Source organism: Carettochelys insculpta, chromosome 5 (genome assembly GCF_033958435.1).
Source record: "Carettochelys insculpta isolate YL-2023 chromosome 5, ASM3395843v1, whole genome shotgun sequence".
NCBI lineage: Eukaryota > Metazoa > Chordata > Testudines > Carettochelyidae > Carettochelys > Carettochelys insculpta.
In genome coordinates this window covers 38,869,639-38,893,962 of record NC_134141.1, presented here as the reverse complement: position 1 = coordinate 38,893,962, position 24,324 = coordinate 38,869,639, and the positions used below count along the sequence as shown (strand labels likewise).

The following is a 24,324-nucleotide window of genomic DNA, read 5'->3' as shown; positions in this document are numbered from 1 at the left end:
GGTTGTAAGGGGAAAGTATTAATATTCAGCTGTGGTACTTACCAGTGGTAGTGTGGGTTCCATATAACTAGCACCGATGTATTCAAAGTAAGATGCAAACCCCTCATTAAGCCACAGATCGTTCCACCAATTCATGGTAACCAAATTTCCAAACCACTTAAATAGAAAAGAAAAAAATTCCTCATACTGCATCTCTTTGAATGGATGATTTCATTCCTCTATGTCAAACAGACACAAATGAGCAATAGAACAGCGTCACACTATTTGTGTGTACATACTATCACAATGACATGCTACAATTTTTTTTCCAGTTGGTGGTATTCAGTATTTCAAAGATGCAGCTTGAGAAGACATACAGATGCATGTCAGTGATTGTATGTTTTTGAATTCCTATGTCTGAGATTTCATAATGTGAGCACATGCAGCGATTTAAAACAGCTCTCCATTCTATTTAAATTAAATAAAGTCACTTATAAATTTGTAAATTTAGCAAAGAAAGACAGATTTGAAAATATGGAGCTCAAATATAGAGTATGCAAATACAGTTTGCAAATAATATACAAAACTGTTTTCCAAATAGCTTCTTTCCCATTAGATAATATTATTTCATTTTTCCTGTTCTTAACCAAAGGAAATTGTCATGTAGATGATAAACAGACTTTGGGAAACAGCCACTTCCAAAATCAGCAAATCCATATCCTGAAAAGCAATAAATCACCTACAACACCTATTAGTTGGCTGTTTATATTTAGCAAAAATCTGATGTATCATTTGGAGATTCATGGTGTCGTTACATATTATTTGTTAAGCCTTAAAGTCTGTTACCTTATTTTAAAACTATTTTAAAGTATGTAATAATATTTATTTTACTGGACCTCAATAAACACACTAATATTTCAGATGAACAGGCATTGTTTGGAGAACAATGTACAGCAGTGTTTCCTGTAAGCTGAGCACAGGGGTGGCCACCCAGGAGAGATTCTTGTGTTGCCCAGTGGATGAGCAGACTGTCCACAGTTGCAACAGCATGTTTCTACTGGTGGTGCACATCCACCCAGGGGCTTGGTGCACATAAAAATTTATTCCACCCATGAATGGAAAAAATTAGAGGGAACACTGATGTACACTAGCCAAATTAAACTTCCTCTTTGCAAATCTAACTGAAGTATAGTCAAAAATAAAGTGAAACTTTTATCATTCCAAACCAAATAATTTTAAATTCTGAAAATCATTATGTAAACAGCTCCAACTCTAGATAAAAATGTATTTACCTTGCCTTCATTCTATAGCGCCAAAGTCCATTCACTATTTGCCTTCTCTGATAATTACATCTATTCCTGTTAAAAATTAACATTCCCTATGTAATCTGTTCTCCCATCAATGCATTGTAGATATCATTACTCTATTTCGATACGCATATCTTATTTATTCCTAGGACAGAGTATTTACTTGGAAGAAATCCAAGCATCTTGTAAGAAAATAAACAAATAGTTCATTAATAAATATTATGTGTACACACATCACCCTTTCGAGTCAACTTTTCAAATAATGGTAATACTGTTGTTAGTATTTTATAAATTTCATTCAAGATAAATGGATATTGAGTGGAGGTTCTTGTTTCAAGCTGGAATTTGTTTTTATATTAATCTGCCAAGCTAACTGATACCTAAAGTGTCTTCCAACCAACTGAAAATAGCTTTGGTTATTGCAATAACATTCCTTCCTCTGAGTACCTCCAATTGTTACCACCTCCTCCCCCAGCTCCTCGCGCCTTGTAGGTCGCTCTTTCCCCAAATGAGACATTACTTTGCAGCTACATCAACTGGAAAAAAAAACAATGTCATAGATAAATATATGTACAGAATGTTTTACCACATGCCTGGTGTCCTAGCTCATGTGAAACAATTAGGCAAATCATAGCCTTTTTGCTTCTGAATTTATCATTTGGGATGTACATCAGTGATGATTCTTGGAAAGTCATTAGCCCCCAGTTTTCCATGGCACCTCCTCCAAAATCAGGCAGTGTAACCAGATCTAAATTGATTTAAATAGAAAAAAAATAGAAAAAAAAAATCTTTAAAATTTTCAAGAGTCAAATGTGTACATGATTGTTGTATTTTTACCAAGGATGCAATTACAAGATATATAGTTCTCTGCTTTCCTGTTGCAATAAACTAAAAACACATTTTTTGGAATTATTTTCTTTCATGTCTAACTGTATATGTCACTTCTGTGTCTCTCTAGGGCTGCCGCCCCTTCAGTCAGACAAACAAAAAAATAAGTCCAAGCCAAGCCCCTAAATGGTTGCATGTACCAAAGTAGATTTAGACCTTAAATCTTTCACCAAGGAACTTTTCTCCCAGCTGTTGGGAGACAGTAGATTCAACTCTCCCCACTCCTGGGTACTTCTGGCTCTCCATTCTCTTGGTCTTGCTTTTGCCCCAGTTACGGCAGCATACAGGGAACAGGGTGTGGTGCGGGGTTAAAAAAATTCCTCTTTCTCATGAGTTCTAGGTGTGTAATTTCCCTTGCATTTTGCATCCTGGCTACAATGGACACAAACAGGCTAAGAGATCTTTTGAATGGTTTGGTCCTATCTAGATAGAAGGCTAAAGCCTTTCTGACATCTAGGCTATAGAATGTGGCTTTTTGCGTAGTTTGAGGTGGTTTGGGACAAAAGCTGGAGATGAATGGTTTGAGTAATAAGAAATTATGAGTAAACCTTAGGTCAAAAACTCTGGGATGTGCTCACAGCAACACATTTTCACTGGTGAGTACCATAAATAGGGACTTCTGTCATTAAGGCCCCCAAGTCTCCTAACATTCCAGCAGAAGTGATTGCTACCACAAAGGCTATCTTCATTGAGAAATCTAATGAAGAACACATTGGTAGTGGCTCAAAAGTGTGGCTCATAAGGCAATTAAGTACTAGATTCAAGTCTTGGCTCAGTGAAGTATCTCTGATTTATGGGGATATATTCAATAAACCTCTTAGAAATTTTGCTATTGTCAGATGAGCAAAGAGTGTACAATCTCTTAGGAGTGTATGACAAGCTGTTATTGATTCTAAATGCCTGACAAAATTCAGAGACAGACCCAATATTTTCAGTTCCAACTGATGATCCAGTTCATTGTGAAGAGAAGAGCAAATTGGCGAACTCTGTTGACTCTTACACCAAACATAATGTTTCCTTCATTTCTGGAGAGAAGTATTTCTTGTTGATTCTTTCCTACTATTTAATAAAATGCACTATACCTCTGATGAACAGGATCTCTCGATTCCTCAGAACCACTCAAGGAACCATGCTTGGAGTTTCAGAATCTGCAGATTGGGGTAAAGTGTTCTTGTCTACTGACCCAGGATGCTAGTCAGACTGATTGGACACCTCCATGGAGACAAGAGGTGTGTATGATCAAATAGGGATACCAGACTTGTCTTGGTCATCTATATGACTCTGGCTCACTCCTGATTGATTGTGTCAAGACTCATTAAAACAGGAAAGGGAGAGGATAAGCCACTGCAGCTCTCAGCCTGTGTTAGTTAAATGACTGAGCCTCTAAGGAGGACATGAATGGCTCAGAAGATGAAGGAAACTTCTTTTTTCATTATTGTTGTCTTGGACTCTTGGCTGTAAGAGCAAGGGGCCTATAATATGTTGAAAATGGGGGGGTTGCACTCTTTTGCCAACTGAGACCTCTTCAATCTCTTGTTATGTCTCAAAGTACAAACACCTAGGGATTTCAGCATCGTTCTTGAGTCTCAAGTGTGGAGGGATGTATCCAACTAGTCTTCAAAGTACTGGCAACAGTCAAAGGGGGGAGGTCTTTGACAGTACTCTCAACTTCTCTTGGAATGTCCAAGTTACAGTATCTGCAGCATCAAAGGGGTCTTGGAGTGACGTATATGCCAGAAAATGACCCTCTTATGCAGTGTTTTCTGGTGGAAGTTCAATAAAAGAATTGTTGTATCTGGCCATGAGTACCAGATGGTTTGCTACTCTGAACTGCAGTGTGGTGTACACGTAGGATTTATGACCAAAAACCTCTTCTGCTGCTTTGCGGACAGGGTGGACTTTGAGCTATGTCTGCCTTGTTCATTAATGGCCTCAGCTGCTAGGGAATATGGCACTTAGTGAGCAAATGGATGCTCCAGTTCCTTAGCTGGCACATACTCTTTTTTATCTACCCACTAGCCAGTAGGCGCTGTGTTAGCTGGAATTTGCCAAACCACCTAAGAAGGCTCCATAAAAGCTTTGTTGACTCAAATGGCAATTTCCATAGATGTCAAGTGGATAACATATCTAGCAGTTTATGGTATGACTACTGAACTTCCAGTAAAGGAATCTGTAGCATCTCAAAAATTCACTTTCTCAGTTCCTGAAACTGACTGAAGTCTGCCACAGGGGTGATGGAGGCATGGAAACTTCATCATAAGACAAGAAGGAAATATTAGTAAAGGTGTCACTTTCTTCTCAGCCCTTACCTCTTGCTCCTCAAAGCTCTTTTCCTTTGGCACAGGTAAAGGTAAAGGGGATTGAGGTGAATGAGTCCCACTCTGTTGCCTCTGGTGTTGCAAAGACAAGAATGTAACTTGGTAGTGATAGAAGGCCCACAGGTCCCAGCAAAGCCACTCAGGGAGCCCACATGGCAAAACTGGTGGCAGCCATCTGTGTTCCCATCATGTGGGCATTGTTTGAAGTCTATCCTCCTGTAGTATATCAGTGTAGTAGGGAAAACGATGTGTCCTAGACTACATTAGGAACCTCACCAAAATTTGAGAACATGGTGAATCTTCTTCCACATACTCTAAGGGGGTAATAGGTCTTCCACTTGCAGAGTAGATGAGGGCAAGTGGGATCCTATAGGTGACAGAAAGGTTGGTAACCTCTGCTTCTTCACAAAAAATATCCAGCTCACAAGATATTATCTGATCTTTAGGGTACGTAAAATCCTGCGGTACCAAGATTGTCAGAGATTGGGGTGAGTGGGAACTTGTGGTATATGGGTTTGGTATCAATGCATCTGATACAAAGTGCAGTGGTCAGGCATCCCAGAAATGGAACACATACAAAAGCACTGCCTGAAGAATATTACATTTACAACTAAACAGAGCCTTTACACTAGATTTGGTACAGCTTTTTTGCTATATTGGAGGTATTCTATAATTATATACATTTATTTGAGATATTATATAGCTAAATTGTTTCAGATTTGAATTAACTGCATGCTTTTGTATGTTAGAAAATGGTGAATAATTTTTTTTACTAAATAATTAAATTTGTGCTCATGATTTGTGTCTAGGATGGTAACTGGGATTTAATTAAACACAAAAAGCATATACATTTTTATTAAACAAAAATTTTGGATGCATAAACATCCCTTATCAGAACATATTTCACATTTACAACTAAATTACAAAATGTTTAGGCACTTGTATTATATTCAAATGCCATTTTAAAAAGAAAACAGAGTAATTTGAATAAAATTTTAAAATCCAATTTAAATAAAAATCCAATGAATTACAAAAAAAAAAACTCTTCAATCTTTATCCACTCTGGATTTGCATGTTGATGGAAATGAAGAAAGGCCTTGATGAACATCTAGGTTACCAACATCAGCGGGTAGCACATTTAAAACTAAAAGGTGGTAGCTAATGGGCAAATTTCACCTCCCAGGCTATTAAAAATACTTAGACATTTTACATTATCAAAGTGCAGAATAAAAGCAATATGGTGACTAAAAATGCTTTCTTTAGCTCTTGTTTATTAAGAAAGGCTCAAAATTTTAACTGAAGTGCACTGATTTTTAACCTTCAATTTTTCAATTTTTGATCTCAATAAATGTGCTCAGTGTTTACATGAAACCCTCAACAATGAGTCATATCATGCCATCAGTTTTTAAGCCAGACTCTCCAATGAAGCCAAAAGGAAGTGCACTTAGTAACCAATGTTACTACAGGGTTGACATTTTTACTAATGCATTACCATTGCTTTAGTTTATAGTGGCATCACGTAGTTTAAATCAATGAAGTTATACTGGTGCAACCATGGAGAAATGCAGTGGTGAATCAGAGCCCACAATTTTGTATAATGTCTTTGCACAGAGCACACATAAAACTAAGAAAGTGAGATTTAAGAAATGGGTATTGCACATTTCCATCTAAGCAGAACAGTGTCTTCCTACAGAGGACTGTTCCCAGCAAGGAAGGAGCAGGAAGATGGTGGTGAGTTACGATTTAAAGTAAGAAACTCTTCTGAAAGCTAGCAGCAGACATGCTGCTGACTTACAAGTTAGATGGCAACATAGTGCAGAAAACAAAGAAGGGTTGGAGAGATGTGGATTAATTAAATGGTTCAGAGAAAGCAAGGTCAGCGGGGCAAGAAGTCCCTGAATCATGAAAGATGCTGCACAGAAAGGATGGAGGAAAAGGAGAGAAACTGAAGGATGACAGGCAAGGGATAGTTTTCTCTGAATCCTGCTCGGATGAAAGCAAGAGTCTGGCAAGACAGGGCCTATTATTTTTGTAGATGTTATATCTGTAGCAACCAATTTTTTTAAATGAAAGGAAGGTACTTCACCTGTTTTTGAAAGAGGGTAGCTAATGTTAAATAAATCTTCCAGAAATGAAAAAAGTGGACCTGTGATATTTAAAGCATAGTCAGCATACCCATTTTTAATTGCTTCTTTACGACCCCAAATACGTATCTATAATAAAGCAAGCAAATGTTATTTTAGGCAACTTAAATTTTCACTCTCTTCTGTGATGGTAACATTTCTACTTAGCTGTTATGGCATCCCTGTCAGCATCAAACTCTGTGATTAAACTTTCCTTCCAAAAAACAAAACAAACAAACAAAAACCCCAATCTGTCACTTGTCCTAATAAAACTAAGCGGCAAATCATAATAGGCACTAACTTTAAAGGGACCAAGATTTTAATCTAATGTATATGGGCATATCTCTGGGGGAAACAGTATCTTTAACTACTCCGTTTCTTTAGGCAAATACCTAAATTTGCCTGCCCCAAGCCAATTTCTAACCACAGATAGGTCCACATACTATTTTGCTAATACAAATGTGAACTTTAATGCTGTCAGGTTATGAGGTCACCTTTTATATTTAATATAAGAGTAATCTATAGGACTCTATCTGAGGAAATGGGTTTTTACCCAGGAAAGCTCATAGCCTAACAAATTTGTTAGTCTCTAAGGTGCCCCAGGACAGCTTGTTATATTGGAACTAACATAATGTCTACACAGAGTATATAAATTTATTATAAAGGAGATTCTTCTGCACACATATTTGTAAGGGTGCAGGTTAACAGCTTTGCCATCTAATCAACTACATCCAAAATAGGATATATATTCAAAAAAAGTTGTCTTAAATCATACAGTACACAGAACCGAATTATGCTATTAGCTGCTCTAATGAGTTATACAGACTCATTTACCTCATTGCCTCGTTCAGTTCTGGTAACATAATCAAAGTCACAGACCACAAAAGCAGTTATATAAGTTGACATTTTCAGTGTACTGTTAAATGTAGTAACAGTCCATAGGCTTCCATTCTCATCCTCCATTTCAGATTTATCTAGAACAAAAATAATTTTCGTATATCAACATTCTAACTAGCCTTACTATACAATAAAACAAGAGTTTGTGTTTTCAAATCAGTCTTTTACCATTTCTTCATTGCATTTTTACACTCCGTGTTACAACACTGGTTGCATATATTTTGGCAATAGCATCACGCCAGCTTCCCCACTTAGCTCATTCCCTGTGCTTGAATAATTACCTTAAATCCAGAGATTTGATTATTCCATTCCTCAGTGTCTTAATCAAAACCTATGAAGCATATCAAACTGTACATTGGTTCTGGTAGATGGACAAGCATAAATATACTCTCCCATAATATACTTCTTTCCTCTGTATGTTTATATTATCACAGAAACAAATATCAGACATGCCTGAGAGTTATCAGATGCTGAAAGTTCATGCCTCAAATAATAGCTCTCATCAGACCCTCAACAGAAAAACCCACAGAAGGCAGTTCTGAGGGAGGATGTATGTCCAGGCTACTTTCCCAGATATTCCCATCATAGTCCCAAATGTCTCACAGGCCGTGGCCACACTAGCCCCTTCTTTCAGAAGGTCCGTGGTAATGTGGCACTTCAGATTATGCTAGTGAGGCACCTTCATGAATATTCAGTGCCTCATTAGCATAATGGCAGCTGCATGCACTTTGAAACTGCCAGTTTTGAAACACACGCCACCCGTATAGCTGGGGGCCTTTCAAAACGGCCCCCTTATTTCACAAGCCCCTTCTTCCCACAACCAGATGGGAATAAGGGGCTTTCGAAATCATGGGGTCATTTCAAAAGGCCCCCCAGCTACACGGCTGGTGTGCGTTTTGAAACACGCGTGGCTGCCATTGTGCTAATGAACCACTGCATATTCATAGTAGTGCCTCATTAGCATATTCCAAAGTGCCACATTACCATAGCCCTTCCAAAAGGAGGGGCTACAGAGTTGGAAATCGCTTTTTAATCATGGAGATACAAATATCTTATAGAACTAGAAGGAACCTCGGGAGGTCACCCAGTCCAGTTCCCCGCACTCACATCAGGACCTAGCACCGTCCCTGACAACTTTTTTTTTTAAATCTAACCTGCCCCAGAACCTTGAAAGGCCCCCTCAGGGATTGAACCATGGGGTTACAAGGCCAATGGTCTAACCACTGAGATATCCCTTCCCCCAGTTTTACTTTTATTGTTTAAATTATTTACAGGAGAAACAAAAGCAATGAGGATATTAAAAGAGCCATTTACAGTGAAGGAAGGAATCTCAAAGGTTTCTAGGTTTCCTGCATGAATACTTATCTGTCCCTCATCTGGAGTTTTGATCATAGTATCCCACATTAGGTCCCTGCAACTCAGTGGCGAGGAACACTGCCAGGATAGTGTACAGTAGCAAACGCTGCTGCTGCCTCCAGCCCGTCTATGCTGTGGTTTACTTGAAGACTTCAATTCTGTGACTGTCAAGGCAGTTTTCATAAGCAAACAATTGTTTTTAAGACACGAACAATTTTTTTAACAGCCTCAAAATTTAGTAAAACCCAAACAGTAAAATATACTGACTGAACACTCTACAGTAAAACTCAAGACATGAATTGTTGTGCAGTCAAACATCATAGCTACCAGACATAGATATGTCAACACTGAAAGACAACTGAACACTGGCACCAATCACTTCTCAAGACAGTGCATATGCTTATTTGCTTATAAATTTACAACTTTTAATAACCCTACCTACCCTTTTTCAGACCTACTAAATATGGTTCCTGCGTCAACAACCCATGTGTTTCAGGGCTCGCCTACGTACAAAAGTTAATCTGGAATGAAGTATGATATGAATTCAAAGCAGATTGAGTATTCCTGATTAAATCCATGTGTCGATGAATATTTCAAAATAAGACACTCATTCTGGAAAAAAGTTTGCATGTAGAGTTAATCAGGGATCGCTGTTTTGAAATAAGTTCCTGTCACAGGCTGGTTGTCCTTTTAAGGCAAGCTGGATTCAGCTTTCCCCATGACTTAATTACCCTTCAGCCTCTCCTCTGATATAAGCGGGTAGGGACAATTAGTGATCCCAGCCGGGTACAAGGGAGTTAGAGTGACTGACGACAACTTAAATGGAACTGAGCTCAGCTGAAGGAAGATGACCTAGGAAGGAGCAGGTAGACAGGCTGAAGAAACAGAATCAATCCCTATGGTGGGCCTGGAACAGGGGTAATTTCAGAAACAAATTGCAGAAGAGGTGGGACTCTCTTTGGAGAAAGCCAACAGGGAGCAGAGTAGGTTGCTGTGCCAGGGAACCCTGAGATAGGGTTTTTAAGTGGAAGCAGAAGACTTATATAGCCCAAGGGGGCAGAAAAAATATTCTGACTTGTTTGGATTTTCATTTGGACCTTGCAGTTGTCTCAGCAAAGGTTTAAACTTTATGACTTGGTCAGAGGGCTGAGCCACAGAAGAACCTGTTAGAGGCAAATGTCTGCAAAAGGTGCTGGGAATGAGGAGAGCAATGACATTATGGAAGGGGCACTCTGGGAAACAGTGTTCCCTGCCCTACCATCCACGTAAGCCAGTGGTGGGCAACCTGTGAGCCACATACAGCCCACTGGGGCTCCACCTGGAGTCTATGGACCCCCTGTCCATCCCCTGCCCATGTACCTATGGAGCCCCACACTTTCTTCTCCTCCCACTTCCTCCCAGCACTTTTGGAGGAGGCGCAAACTGACTGATCTGCACTTGTCCCTGCGCCTTCCCCCTCCCTCCAAGAGCTTTAAGAGCTGTGAACAGCTGATTTGCATTGTTTCTTCTTTGGGAGGGAGGGAGAGGAGCACAAATCGGTGGATTCACAGCTCTCCTAAAATGCTGGGAAGGAGGGAGAAGACTAGAAAGTGTGGTGCCCCAGTATATGAGAGGCATGTGGGGCAGGGGCCACAGATGGAGCCATAGTGAGTTGTGGCCCACTGAGGTAAAGGAAGGTCACTAACGTGACCCATTCCCTATTTTTGGTTGTCCATCACTGATGCAGACAAATCCTAACACTTTCTGTCCTCTCCCCCAAACAGGAGAAGCAACCACTTCCTTTTGGGAGAAGGTGTCTTCCTTTAGAAGCCTGTCAATATCAATTTCCTGACCAGTAAGGACTATTCAAAATCTTTCCAAACAGAGCTGAGAATCTGACCTCTATAACCTCACGCTCTGCTAACCTCCTTCCACTTACATTTTTCTTTTACAATTAAACTCCAGTCCATGCTCTGCATTATTGCGCTGTATGGCTAGGAAAAGAATATATTAACTGAACAGGTTCCATATATTTGAATCTTGATCACTACATTTCAGGATGATGAAGTAAAGTAGCAAGCTAAAATTACACACTGTTCAAGTAAATTCAAGCCTTTATTGAGATAGCTTGGAAAAAAACAGAAGTCCATTTTTAACCTACCTATAGCAGGCATGTTGGAAAGGGCCACATAACTGGGGTGATGGACAATTGTGATATTAAAGGTTGCCTTCATGGCAGGTTCATCAAAGCAGGGATAGACAGTCCTTGCATATGTTGGTTCAAGCTGAGATGCAATCAACATACTAAATTGGAAATACAGATATGATTAATCCAGCATGTTGCAGATGATGAAAACCATTATACATAGTGCACAAAATCTGCCAAACTGGAAAAACAAAAGATAAATCATATACACATGTGGATTTAGAAAAAGGTTAGTCATAATAGACATTTATGACAAAATTGCCTCCCCCCACACCCATTCCCTGCAAAGTTCCAAGTCTAATTTTTTTTCTGACGTGCCTTTCTTTTCTAACTGGAGTTCATGCTTTTTATATATTTGTTGGGTTTTTTAAATTTTTTTTCCTAATATAGTATGAGAGTCTCATGCCAAGTTTAGTTCATCCACACAAATCAAGTGCTCAGAAATTAGGTAGCCACCTCTATCATATCAGAAGTAGATGAAATCTGGATAATTTATCACTAATCCAAACTTTCGTATTAAAGAATTTTAAGAATTATAGGAAGTGTCAAAATATTCTCCCCGTCTCCACCCAACCCAAGCACAGAAGAACCTTATGGCAGCAGTTCTGTAGCACTGGGGAATATGATACAAAAACACTGTTGCATCAAGATGCTGTAGAGCCCTGCTCCAAAATGCCTTTTTCGGTAATTTGAAAGAGGGCGTTGGAGCATAGTGTAGTGGGCCAGGGGAGAACCCAGTGGATGCAGTGGCCGAGTTTTCAGAAGTGCCCACTGGCTTTGGGTGCCCAACTTGAAGTAATTAAGGAAAATCCTGGCTAGGGAGAAGCAGGGAAGATGTTGACAGAAACCATTTCCATTCTCTGTACAGGCCAAATGCATCACTGTTACAGGAATTGGAGAAAGACCTACAGGTAGACCAAGAGAGAATGCAGCTGCAGATGGACCACCCGTTTTTTAAAATCCAGCTGCTTGGAGATGGGGAATGCCAATATGAGGGAGAAGATAGATAATGCCAACATGACACAGAAGATGAGGAGTGCCACTGACAGTATGAGGAAAGAATGAAGGACGTAGAATGTCAACATAATCTGGAGATGGACCGATTGCACCAACAAAACCCGCATGCAGCAGGTGAAGTTGGACACCCAAATGCCTGTCTCAGTGGGCAGCAAAGATTCCAAATGATTTTTCTAGTCTTAGGGAAGGGGACACCTTTGAAATGGATTGTGAATCAAACAAGATAGAGTAGAAGGACTCAGTCTGGCGTTTGACTCCACTACTATTCTGATCAAAGGTATTAGACATTTTCGCTATCATGGACAGAGAAATTTAAACAGTCGCTCTTGCAAAAGTTCAAACTTCTCCTTGAAGAGTACAGGAGGTTTGGGAAGCTCATAAAAGAAAAAGGGACATGAACTATACTGAACTTGCAAGTCAAGCTACAGGTTATATAAGAAAATGGCGAATTGGTTGGCAGGTTTCCACAGTTGATGAGGTCCATGAATTAATGGGCTTAATTAGAACAATTCCTTAAACACTGCCAACACAGTCTGAAATAACAGTTAGTAGACAAAGATCCTAGAGCAGGTGTGGGCAACCTGTGGCGCATCAGGGTAATCTGTGGGCTGTGAGACATTTTGCTGACACTGACCATCTGCAGGCACCACCCACAGCAGCTCCCAGTGGCTGCTGTTCTCTGTTCCCAGCCAATGGGAGCTGCAGAAGCTGGTGGCCAGCATTGTCCCTCATATTCTAAACAAAAGGATATCAAATAAAACATCTTAAATATATGTGGATGTTTTCAAATACATTGATTTCAATTACAACACAGAATACAAAGTTTGCAGTGCACACTTTATTTCATTACATATATTTGCACAAGAGAAATGATAAAAGGGTATTTTTGAATTCACCTTATACAAATACTGGAGTGCGGTCTCTTTATTGTGAAAGTATCAATTACAAATGTAGAATTTTTGTTACATAAGTGCATTCAAAGCTAGAACCACGTAAATCTTTACAGCTTAAAAGTCCACTCAGTCCTACTTCTTGCTCAGCCAGTCACTCAGAGAAGCAAGTTTTGTTTACATTTGCCAGAGTTAATGCTAACTGCTTCTTATTTACAGCATCACCTCAAAGTGAGAGCACACATTTGCACAGTACTTTTGTGGCTGGCACTGGAAGGTATTTATGTGCCAGATATGCTAAACATTTGTGTTTCTTCATGCTTCAGCCACCATTCCAGAGGACATGCTCTCATGCTGATGATGGTCATTAAAAAAATTGTTAATTAAATTTATGACTGATCTCCATGGGGAGAACTGTAATTTCCTGCGGTTTTACCCAAATTCCATCATATATTTCACACTATAGCCATCTCTGATGATGTCCGAGCACATGTGGTTCATCTTAACGGCTCAAGGATGTGCTGCTGCAAGCTGATGAAAAGGGGAGAGCCACACCACAGTGTGGTGGAACAAGAAATTGTATCTCTGAGGAAAAACAACTATGTAACAATGACAAAAGAATATATGGTTATGTTGTGGGCCCTAAGCAAAACACAGCCTTACTCTTTTAGGTGGCGGTGCTACATCAAACGAAAAAGGCAAATGTCAAGTTGCTAAAATGGAGCTTGGTATGCCAAGATTAAGATGGAACCGATACACGGGAATGCAAATTCAGTTGCAGATGCCCAGCCCAGAAAATTAATTAATGGATTCCCTTAGGATGCTGGTCAACCACCACAGGTCATATGTATAAGAACAGCTTGCTACTGCACTGCATGAGGCGAAAACACTCTACGTGGATCGGAGAGAGCCTGCCCATCAGCAGGCCTGCCAGCAGAAATTCTGGGCTCCAGAGCAGAACAGTCACTGGGCCCCCATGCACACACAAGCCATGTCCACATGGAGATGGGTCTGCCTGACATTTTGGCAGTGCTGTGCCTGTGCTGACTGGTGCCCAGTGAGGTGGCAGCTGTGCCTGCTCTTCTGACACAGCCAGGGCTTCCATGTGCCCACCCTGTTGGGTTGCCAGTTGTCTAACTACGCAAATCCAGAGACTCCTGCCCTGCGTCTGTCTCTCCCCGATGCTATTCACCTGTCTCACACTTTCTCTGAGGGTCCACTCCCTGCTCACTCAATCCTCCCTCTTTCTGTTGCTTGCATTCACCCACCCTCCCTCACTTTCATCAGGATGGGGCAAGGAGTTTGGGTGCAGAGGGGAGATCCATAAGAACATAAGAATGGCCATACTGGGTCAGACCGAAGATCCATCCAGCCCAGTAGCCTGTCTGCCAACAGTGGCCAGTGCCAGGTGTGGACCGAAGACAACAATCAAGTGATTTGTCTCCTGCCATCCATTTCCAGCCTCTCACAATCAGAGGCCAGGAACACCATTCATACCCTTGGCAAACAGCCTTTTATGGACCTAACCTCCATGAATTTATCTAGCTCTTTCTTAAATTCTGTTATAGTCCTAGCCTTCACAGCCTCCTCTGGCAAGGAGTTCCATGGGTTAACTATGCACTGAGTGCAGAAGAACTTTCTTTTATTAGTTTTAAACCTGCTATCCATTAATTTCATTTGGTGTCCTCTAGTTCTTGTATTATGGGCACAAGTAAGTAACTTCTCCTTTTTCACCCTCTCCACACCTGTCATAATTTTATATACCTCTATCATGTCCTCCCTCAGTCTCCTCTTTTCTAAACTGAAAAGTCCCAATCTTCGTAGCCTCTCCTCATATGGGACCTGTTCCAAGCCCCTAATCGTTTTAGTTGCCCTTTTCTGAACCTTTTCCAGTGCCGGGATATCTTTTTTTAGGTGAGGAAACCACATCTGTACACAGTATTCAAGATATGGGCGTACCATAGATTTACACAGGGGCAGTAAGATACTCCTTGTCTTATTTTCTATCCCTTTTTTAATAATACCTAACATCCTATTTGCCTTTTTGACTGCCTCTGCACACTGTGTGGATGTTTTCAAGGAACCATCCACAATAACTCCAAGATCTCTTTCCTGATTAGTTATAGCTAAACTAGCCCCCATCATATGGTAAGTATAGCTGGGGTTACTTTTTCCAATGTGCATTACCTTACATTTATCCGCATTAAATTTCATTTGCCATTTTTTGCCCAGTCACTCAGTTTGATGAGATCTTTTTGAAGTTCTTCACAGTCTGCCTTTGTCTTGACTATCCTGAATAGTTTAGTGTCATCTGCAAACTTTGCCACCTCACTGCTTACCCCCTTCTCCAGATCATTTATCAATAAATTGAACAGGACTGGTCCTGGGACTGACCCACTAGTTACCCCTCTCCATTCAGAAAATTTACCATTTATGCCTACTCTTTTTTTCCTGTATTGTAACCAGTTCTCAGTCCATGAAAGGACCTTCCCTCTTATCCCACAACAACTTAATTTACATAAGAGCCTTTGATGAGGTACTTTGTCAAAGGCTTTCTGGAAATCTAAGTATACTATGTCCACTGGATCTTCCATCTACATGTTTGTTAACCCCTTCAAAAAACTCTAACAGATTAAAAGAAAAAGCAGTCAAGTAGCACTTTAAAGACTAGCAAAATAGTTTATTAGGTGAGCTCTCGTGGGACAGACCCACTTCTTCAGACCATAGCCAGACCAGAACAGACTCAATATTTAAGACACAGAGAACCAAAAACAGTAAGCAAGGAGGACAAATCAGAAAAAGATAATCAAGGTGAGCAAATCAGAGAGAGGAGGGGTGGGGGAGAAGATCAAGAATTAGATTGAGCCAAGTATGCAGACAAGCCCCTATAGTGACTCAGAAAGTTCCCATCACGATTTAAACCATATGTTAATGTGCCGAATTTGAATATAAATGTCAGCTCGTCCACTTCTCTTTCTAAAACGGAGCAATAATTTCTCTTCAGTAACACACATACCTATTACCACCGGACTATCCAGTTACGTGGACTCCCTCCTCAAACCCTATGCCACCAATGCTCCCAGCTATATCCGAGATACCACCGACTTCCTGAGGAAATTACAAAACATTGGAAAAGTTCCCGATAATGCCATCCTTGCCACAATGGATGTAGAGGCTCTGTGCACTAATATTCCACATAAAGATGGATTACAATCAATCAGGAACACCATCCCTGATGCCACCACAGCCAATCTGGTGTCTGACCTCTGTAACTTTGTTCTCACACACAATCATTTCCGTTTTGGGGACAATTTATACCTCCAGATTAGTGGAACTGCTATGGGCACCCGCATGGCCCCACAATATGCTAATATATTTATGGCTGACCTGGAACAACGATTCCTCAGCTCTCGTCCCCAATTACCACTCCTCTACTTAAGATACATTGATGACATCTTTATGATTTGGACCCATGGTACAGAGGCTCTAAAAGAATTCCACAGAGACTTTAACAATCTACACCCCACCATCAACTTATGCCTCGATTACAACATGCAAGAGATACATTTCCTGGACACTACAGTACTAATCAAGGATGGCCTGATCAGTATCACACTGTACCGAAAACCTACTGATCGCTATACTTATCTACACCCTTCTAGTTTCCATCCTGCACACGTGACTAGATCCATTGTTTACAGTCAAGCTCTTAGGTACAATCGCATTTGCTCTGATCCTACTGACAGAGACCAAAAACTACAAGAACTTTACCAAATATTCATAAACCTGAATTACCCACCAGGAGAAGTAAAAAAAAAACAAATCGACAGGGCCAGACACATACCCAGAGACCAGCTACTCCAAGATCGACCCAAAAAAGCCAAGAACAGAACACCACTGGTCATCACCTACAGCCCCCAACTCAGACCACTGCAACGAATTATTAAAGACCTACAACCTATTCTTAATCAGGATGCTACACTCCAGAAGGCCCTGGGTGACATGCCTGTTCTCTCCTACAGACAACCTCCCAACCTCATGAGGATCCTTACTAACAGCCACAGTCTATACCCCAGGAACACCAGTCCTGGAACCTTTCCCTGCAACAATGCCCGTTGCCAGCTTTGTCCACATATCTTCCCTGGAAATACCATCACTGGACTTAACCAGGTTACTCACAGAATCACGGGCACTTTCTCATGCTCCTCTACTAACATCATATATGCCATCATGTGCCAACAGTGCCCAGATGCTTTGTATATTGGACAGACTTCTAACTCCCTTAGACAAAGGGTCAACGGGCACAAAACAGACATCAAAACACTCCAGATCCACAAACCAGTTAGTCAACATTTTAATGGAATGGGGCATTCTGTCAATGACCTCAAGGTATGTGTGTTACTGAAGAGAAATTATCGCTCCATTTTAGAAAGAGAAGTGGACGAGCTGACATTTATATTCAACTTTGGCACATTAACACATGGTTTAAATGTGATGGGAACTTTCTGGCTACATCTACACGTGCACGCTACATCGAAATAGCTTATTTCGATGTAGCGACATCGAAATAGTCTATTTCGATGAATAACGTCTGCACGTCCTCCAGGGCTGGCAACGTCAACGTTCAACTTCGACGTTGGGCAGCACCACATCGAAATGGGCGCTGCGAGGGAACGTCTACACGCCAAAGTAGCACACATCGAAATAAGGGTGCCAGGAACAGCTGCAGACAGGGTCACAGGGCGGACTCAACAGCAAGCTGCTCCCTTAAAGGGCCCCTCCCAGACACAACTGCACTAAACAACACAAGATCCACAGAGCCGACAACTGGTTGCAGACCCTGTGCATGCAGCATGGATACCCAGCTGCAGCAGCAGCAGCCAGAAGCCCTGGGCTAAGGGCTGCTGCACACGGTGACCACAGAGCCCCGCAGGGGCTGGAGAGAGAGCGTCTCTCAACCCCTCAGCTGATGGCCGCCATGGCAGACCCCGCTATTTCGATGTTGCGGGACGCGGATCGTCTACACGTGCCCTACTTCGACGTTCAACTTCGAAGTAGGGCGCTATTCCCATCCCCTCATGGGGTTAGCGACTTCAACGTCTCGCCGCCTAATGTCGATTTCAACTTCGAAATAGCGCCCAACACGTGTAGCCGTGACAGCCGCTATTTCGAAGTTGGCGCTGCTACTTCGAAGTAGCATGCACGTGTAGATGCGGCCTCTGAGTCACTATCGGGGCTCGTCTGCATACTTGGCTCAATCTAATTCTTGATCTTCCCCCCCACGCCTCCTCTCTCTGATTTGCTCACCTTGATTATCTTTTTCTGATTTGTCCTCATTGCTTACTGTTTTTCGTTCTCTGTGTCTTAAATATTGAGTCTGTTCTGGTCTGGCTGTGGTCTGAAGAAGTGGGTCTGTCCCATGAAAGCTCACCTAATAAACTATTTTGCTAGTCTTTAAAGTGCTACTTGACTGCTTTTTGTTTTGATAGTGTATAGACTGGCACGGCTTACTCTCTGTTACTATCTAACAGATTAGTAAGACATGATTTCCCACTGCAGAAACCATGTTGACTTTTGCCCATCAAATTACATTCTTCTACATGCCTGACAATTTTATTCTTTACTATTGTTTCACCTAATTTGCCCAGAACTGACGTTAGACTTACTGGTCTGTAATTGCCAAGGTCACCTCTAGAGCCCTTTTTAAATATTGTTGTCACATTAGCTATCTTCCAGTCATTAGGTATGAAAGCTGATCCAAAGGACAGGTGACAAACTAGTATGAATAGTTCTGCAATTTCCCATCTGAGTTCTTTCAGAACCCTTGGATGAATGCCATCCGGTCCTGGTGATTTGTTAACATTAAGTTTATCTACTATTTGTTCCAAAACCTCCTCTAATGGCACTTCAATCCAGGACAGTTTCTCAGTTTCATTTCCCACAAAAAATGGTGCAGGTTTGGGAATCTCCCCAACATCCTCAGCCTCAGACTGAAGCAAAGAAATAATTTAGTCTCTCCACAATGGCTTTATCGCCCTTGATTGCTCCTTTTGTATTTGTATCATCTAGGGGACCCCCTGGTCTTTTAGTAGGCTTCTTGCTTCTAATGTATTTAAAAAACATTTTGTTATTACTTTTTGAGCTTTTGGCTAGCTGTTCCTCAAAATCTTTTTTGGCTTTCCTTATTAGTTTTAAATTTAATTTGGTAGTGTTTATGTTCCTTTGTATTTACCTCAGTAGGATTTGCCTTCCACTTTTTGAAAGATGCCTTTTCATCCCTCACTGCTTGTTTTACATGGGTGTTAACACATGGGCCGTGTCCACACTAGCCAAAAACTTCAAAACGGCCATGGAAATGGCCGTTTCGAAGTTTACTAATGAAGCGCTGAAATACATATTCAGCGCCTCATCAGCATGCGGGCGGCCGTGGCACTTCGAAATTGACGCAGCTTGCCGCCACGCAGCTCATCCAGACGGGGCTCCTTTTCAAAAGGACCCTGCCTACTTCGAAGTCCCCTTATTCCTATGAGCAGATGGGAATAAGGGGACTTTGAAGTAGCTGGGGTCCTTTCAAAAAGGAGCCCTCTCTGGATGAGCTGCGCGGCGGCGAGCTGCATCAATTTCGAAGTGCTGCAGCCACCCGCATGCTAATGAGGTGCTGAATATGTATTTCAGCGCTTCATTAGTAAACTTTGAAATGGCCATTTCCATGGCCATTTTGAAGTTTTTGGCTTGTGTAGACATAGCCTCTGGCTCTGGGAATGAGGTAAAGACTCTGGGAAGGAGTCTGGGTGGAAAAGACTTAACAAAAACATTCACAGACTCTTCGGGTGTGTCTACACTTTCATTCCTCTTTTGAAAAAGGTATGCAAATGAGGTAAATCGAAAATGTAAATGGGGTATAAATTTGCATATTCGGCACCTCATTTGCATATTCTAATTTCGAAAGAAGAAAGCCAGCGTAGACGCTGCTCTTTCAAAAGTAAACCCATCTTCAAAAGAATCCTTCTTCCCTTTATTTAATGGGAAGAAGGATTCTTTTGAAGATGGGGGTTACTTTCGAAAGAGCAGTGTCCACACTGGCTTTCTTCTTTCAAAAGAAGCTCTTTTGAAATTAGAATATGCAAATGAGGTGCCAAATATGCAAATTTATGCCTCGTTTGCATACCTTTTTTGAAAGAGGAATGCAAGTGTAGACACACCCTTCCACTCTACACCTAAGTAGCATGTTTTCCTGTACACACCTGCAGTGCATGGATCTAATTCCTCAAAAAAATCTAAAAGACACAGCCTGAACACTGTTCTTAGCTCAGTTAAGACATATTCTCTGCAGAACAACCTATACAGTGACATGCATAATGTGTCATAGGTACCTGAAAACATCTGAGTCAGAGTTAAAGTTTTGAATTTGAGTCTGACTATCGGATGGGTGGGCTATGCTAGTCCTCCATACTAACCACAACGGAAGGGGAGACCTGAAGCAGTTACAGCACAGAGCAGTATAGTTTACCTCTGTTCGGGTACTTGCTCCAGCAGACAAACATTTTATGCTTTGCCTGAGTGAAGCCCCACTCTAAGGCCGTGTCTACACTAGCCCCAAACTTCAAAATGGCCATTCAAATGGCCATTTCGAAGTTTACTAATGAAGCGCTGAAATGCATATTCAGCGCTTCATTAGCATGCGGGCAGCTGCGGCACTTCGAAATTGACGCGTCTCACTGCCACATGTCTCGTCCAGACAGGGCTCCTTTTCGAAAGGACGCTGCCTACTTCGAAGTCCCCTTATTCCCATGAGCTGATGGGAATAAGGGAACTTTGAAGTAGGCGGGGTCTTTTCGAAAAGGAGCCCCCTCTGGATGAGCCGCGCGGCAGTGAGCTGCATCAATTTCGAAGCGCCGCAGCTGCCCACATGCTCATGAAGCGCTGAATATGCATTTCAGCGCTTCATTAGTAAACTTCGAAATGGCCATTTGAATGGCCATTTCGAAGTTTGGGGCTAGTGTAGATGTAGCCTAGGAGACCTGAGAAAGTCTGCTGGACTAGAAGTAGTATTGGCAAGAATAGCGAGGGGTTGCTGAGAAGGAGCCATGCAAAATGGTAAGAAGGCTGAGGAGCAAGACTGGAAGCCAATTTCACAATTGTCATCTTCAGTAAAAAGCATATGTCTTCCCACTCCTTGCTCTCTGTTTATGACCTACTGATGTGCTGGGGCTAGGTCAATGATGCTGATGACATCAGAGGTATGGAACTTCTTGCTCCCCTACTGAGCTCTTCCGTCTAGGACAAACTTCCTGTGATTCCCTGGTTTTGTGTGTGTGTGGAGGGGGGGGCATGTTTTGACAAGCGTGTGGAACTCCCTGAGACTAGGTATAGTGCTGTAAGGGACAACTTAGCAACACAGCTGAGTGCTTGGGGAGATGGCATGGATAGTGGAGTGGGAAGGCACTGGGGCAATTAAGACACAGAGACTATAATTGTAAACTGGGGGAAGGAGATAAGGCAGGGAAGCAGCACGGGAAAACAGAAGTGGCCAACAGGTCCGGGCTGCTCATATTTGTCTTTGCCGACCCAGCGTAGGTATCGGTGAACACTAGAAAAATAACTCCCCATCTGTTTCACTTTAAAATGTGAACACTGACTTGCCCTGAGCTGTTATGCTAATGTGTGAGAGAAACATGAAATGTATGGGGAGTGTAGTGTCTTAGCTACAGGAGGCTGAAAGATGTCTGAACTATGTTTTTTGCACCATGGTTTTGCCACATAATTGGTTTCAGGAATGGGTTCTCTAGTGGCCACCTCAGCTAATATAAACAGGGGACTTCAGAATCTTTCTGCAAGCCACCCACTGGCTCCTCTTATTTGTAATGTCAGACATCACAAGGAAAGGCAATTAGAGTTCTTATAATTGCACCAAGTGCTGACCAATTTTGAGAGGATACCAGTGCCAATAATCCAGCACCAGTTAAACTTTAACAGATGCAAGCTTTTACCAAACCTGTTTTTCATACATCACAATGCAATTGGTAGGAAGAGACATACCATAAAGCACAGCCCATAGAGGGCCCAATCCTGCAAACTTTACCGCACTGAGTTGCACTTTTCTCATACTGAGGTCAATGGAACCACAGGACTTGCATAAGAGCAACCCTATTCTGCAAGAATAATGACACTACAACCAGAGCCACAGATTGCAAGCCAACAGAGGAAACCTGTGGAGACTTGCTTTATAGTTCCCTGAGGCTAGTGAATAAACAGCATAGAGAAGGTCAAGAAGCAACTTATGGATGTTTGTTACTAACACATTATCTAGTAACGAACTAGGTGGAGTATAAAACTGCAAGGCGGAGGTTGAGGAGGGTTGTCAGATAAGGCTACTGTATTTTTATAGTGTCCTTTATATGTTATGTGGCCACAAAGCTGCTTTTGTTGTTTAACGCCACATAAGGGACAAAGAGAGAACTTCAGCTATCAGCACAGAAGAAATTTTTTCCCACCTAAGACCAGATCCCACACAGAGAGACTTTCTCTGTCTCCTGGCGCACCCCTAGAGCCAGCCACTACCAAAGCGATGTATCTGGTTACAAATTCCTATTGATTCTCTTAAACCAGGAGCTGGGAGGAGATCCGAGACTTGGGTGGCAGCTCCATCTAGGAAAAGCTTATCGCTCCTGTCGAAGAAAGCGGGCTAACACCCCCAAACCAGGCACTTACAGCGGTGGCTTTCCGCCTGTTCTCCCATTTGGGTCCCTGTCTATTTCCCCCTGGAGATGCTGGCTCGGCACGGGTTGGAAAGCAGGGAGGGAGTATTAGCCGAGTTCACTGGATTCAAGGGCACGCAGGGCTGGGCTGCCTGATGCATCATAAAACTGATGGAGTGCGGAGAGTGCCCCTGACAGCGTCCCCAGCCTTCCCCCACGGCCGTGGGGCTGCAGCTCTGCGGGTCTGAACCCCGCCCTCCCGCCGTGCGCTCAGCCCAAGTGCCCGCCTCTGCGCTCGGCCTCTCACCTGCTCTGGCCCTGGTCCGTGTAGCGGGTGAGGAAGAGCCCCTCCAGCCCCTCCAGCAGGTCGCCCCTGAAGCTGAGCTGCAGCACGTAGAGGGCGCCGGCCCGCAGGCTCTGCCGCAGCTCCAGCACCGCGTACTCCAGCCGCTCCTCCAGCCACAGCTCCGCCACCTCCAGGCTGCCGCCGCCCTCGGCCAGGGGCCCGCGCACGGCCGCCCCCCACAGCTCCAGCTGCGCGCTGTGCAGCACCACGGTGGCCGTGGCGCGCACGCAGCGCACCGTGATGTTCACCTGCCCCCAGAAGCCGAAGGGGCCGGGCTGGCCGGGGCGCACGCGGGGCCACAGCCGCAGCTGGTAGTGCAGGGGCAGCAGCGCGCCGGGCAGCCGCGGCTGGTCCCAGGCCCCCGGCCGGCGCGCGCTGCCCGGGTCTGGGCTGGCGCTGGCGGGGCAGCAGGCGGCGCCCGTCTTCTCCGGGCCGGCTGTGGGCGCGAAGGGAGCCTCCGCCGCCTCCTGCAGGCAGCGACCGTACAGCGCCCCCAGCGCGGCCAGCGCCAGCAGCAGCGCGGCCAGCAGCAGAGCCAGCAGGGCGGCGGCCTTCCTGCCCAGGTAGACGCCGGAGGCGGCCTGGGGTCCCATTGCAGCCGGGCCTGGCGATCGCTCTGCCGAGAGGCGCCGCAACAACGCGGCTGGGCTGGGCTGGGCTGGGCACTGCACGAGGCACGAGTCCCCGGGGAGCGCGGGTGGAGGTGGAGCCCCTCGGCCAGCAGCGAGGCGGGAGGAAGGGGAGCGGGGAAGCGCCGCGCTCCGCTGAGGAGGTGGGGAGAGGTGCGAGGCGGATCCGTGAGGAACCTGCCCCGCTTTGGCAGCAGGAGACGCGGAGAGGGAATTTGGTCTCCTCAGGCAGCCGCAGGAGCCGGGCGGAGTGTAGCCTTATGCTGGAGCGCCGAAGCCCGCCTAGAAAAGCGGCTGGTTCCTGGCCCATCCTCTCCTGTCATCACCACAGGAACGTCCATCCACTGTCTGGGTCGGGCCCTCCCCCTTGAAGTGCCCTGACCTGGAGAGAGCATACAGGTAGCTGCTGTTGCTGGAGCACCACAAGAAATGACTCCAAGGGGGACTCCCCAGGAGGGGCCCTACTCCAGCCAACTCTGTCAGGAAGCAGCGAAGCTGTGGCTTTTCTGTGGCATTACTCCCACAGCCAGTGACCCTGGCTTAGGGTCACCTCACAGAAATTTCTTCCCAAATCATGAGTGGTCTCTGAAGAGAAACTTTGAGGGATCCACCTTCATAGATTGGCACAGGACACTGGTTGGCTCGTTTGCAAGGCAAGACAACAGAAAGTACTCAGTTTTGCTCTCACCCA

The 24,324-nt window shown here is 43.5% G+C and overlaps 1 protein-coding gene across 1 annotated transcript in view; it reads right to left on the bottom strand.

Moving 5' to 3' along the window:
- Positions 1-23,695, bottom strand: part of LVRN (laeverin) — a 61,899-nt gene extending 38,204 nt beyond the window's left edge. Inside the window, exons 1-6 of the mRNA XM_074994116.1 lie at positions 22,966-23,695; positions 11,009-11,151; positions 7,450-7,589; positions 6,579-6,705; positions 1,880-2,034; positions 43-156 (exon numbers count right to left, since the gene is read on the bottom strand). Coding sequence (XP_074850217.1) covers positions 43-156; positions 1,880-2,034; positions 6,579-6,705; positions 7,450-7,589; positions 11,009-11,151; positions 22,966-23,597 — 1,311 coding nt within the window. The 5' untranslated portion in view covers positions 23,598-23,695. The remainder of the gene's footprint in view (positions 1-42; positions 157-1,879; positions 2,035-6,578; positions 6,706-7,449; positions 7,590-11,008; positions 11,152-22,965) is intronic.
- Positions 23,696-24,324: the final 629 nt, after the last annotated feature.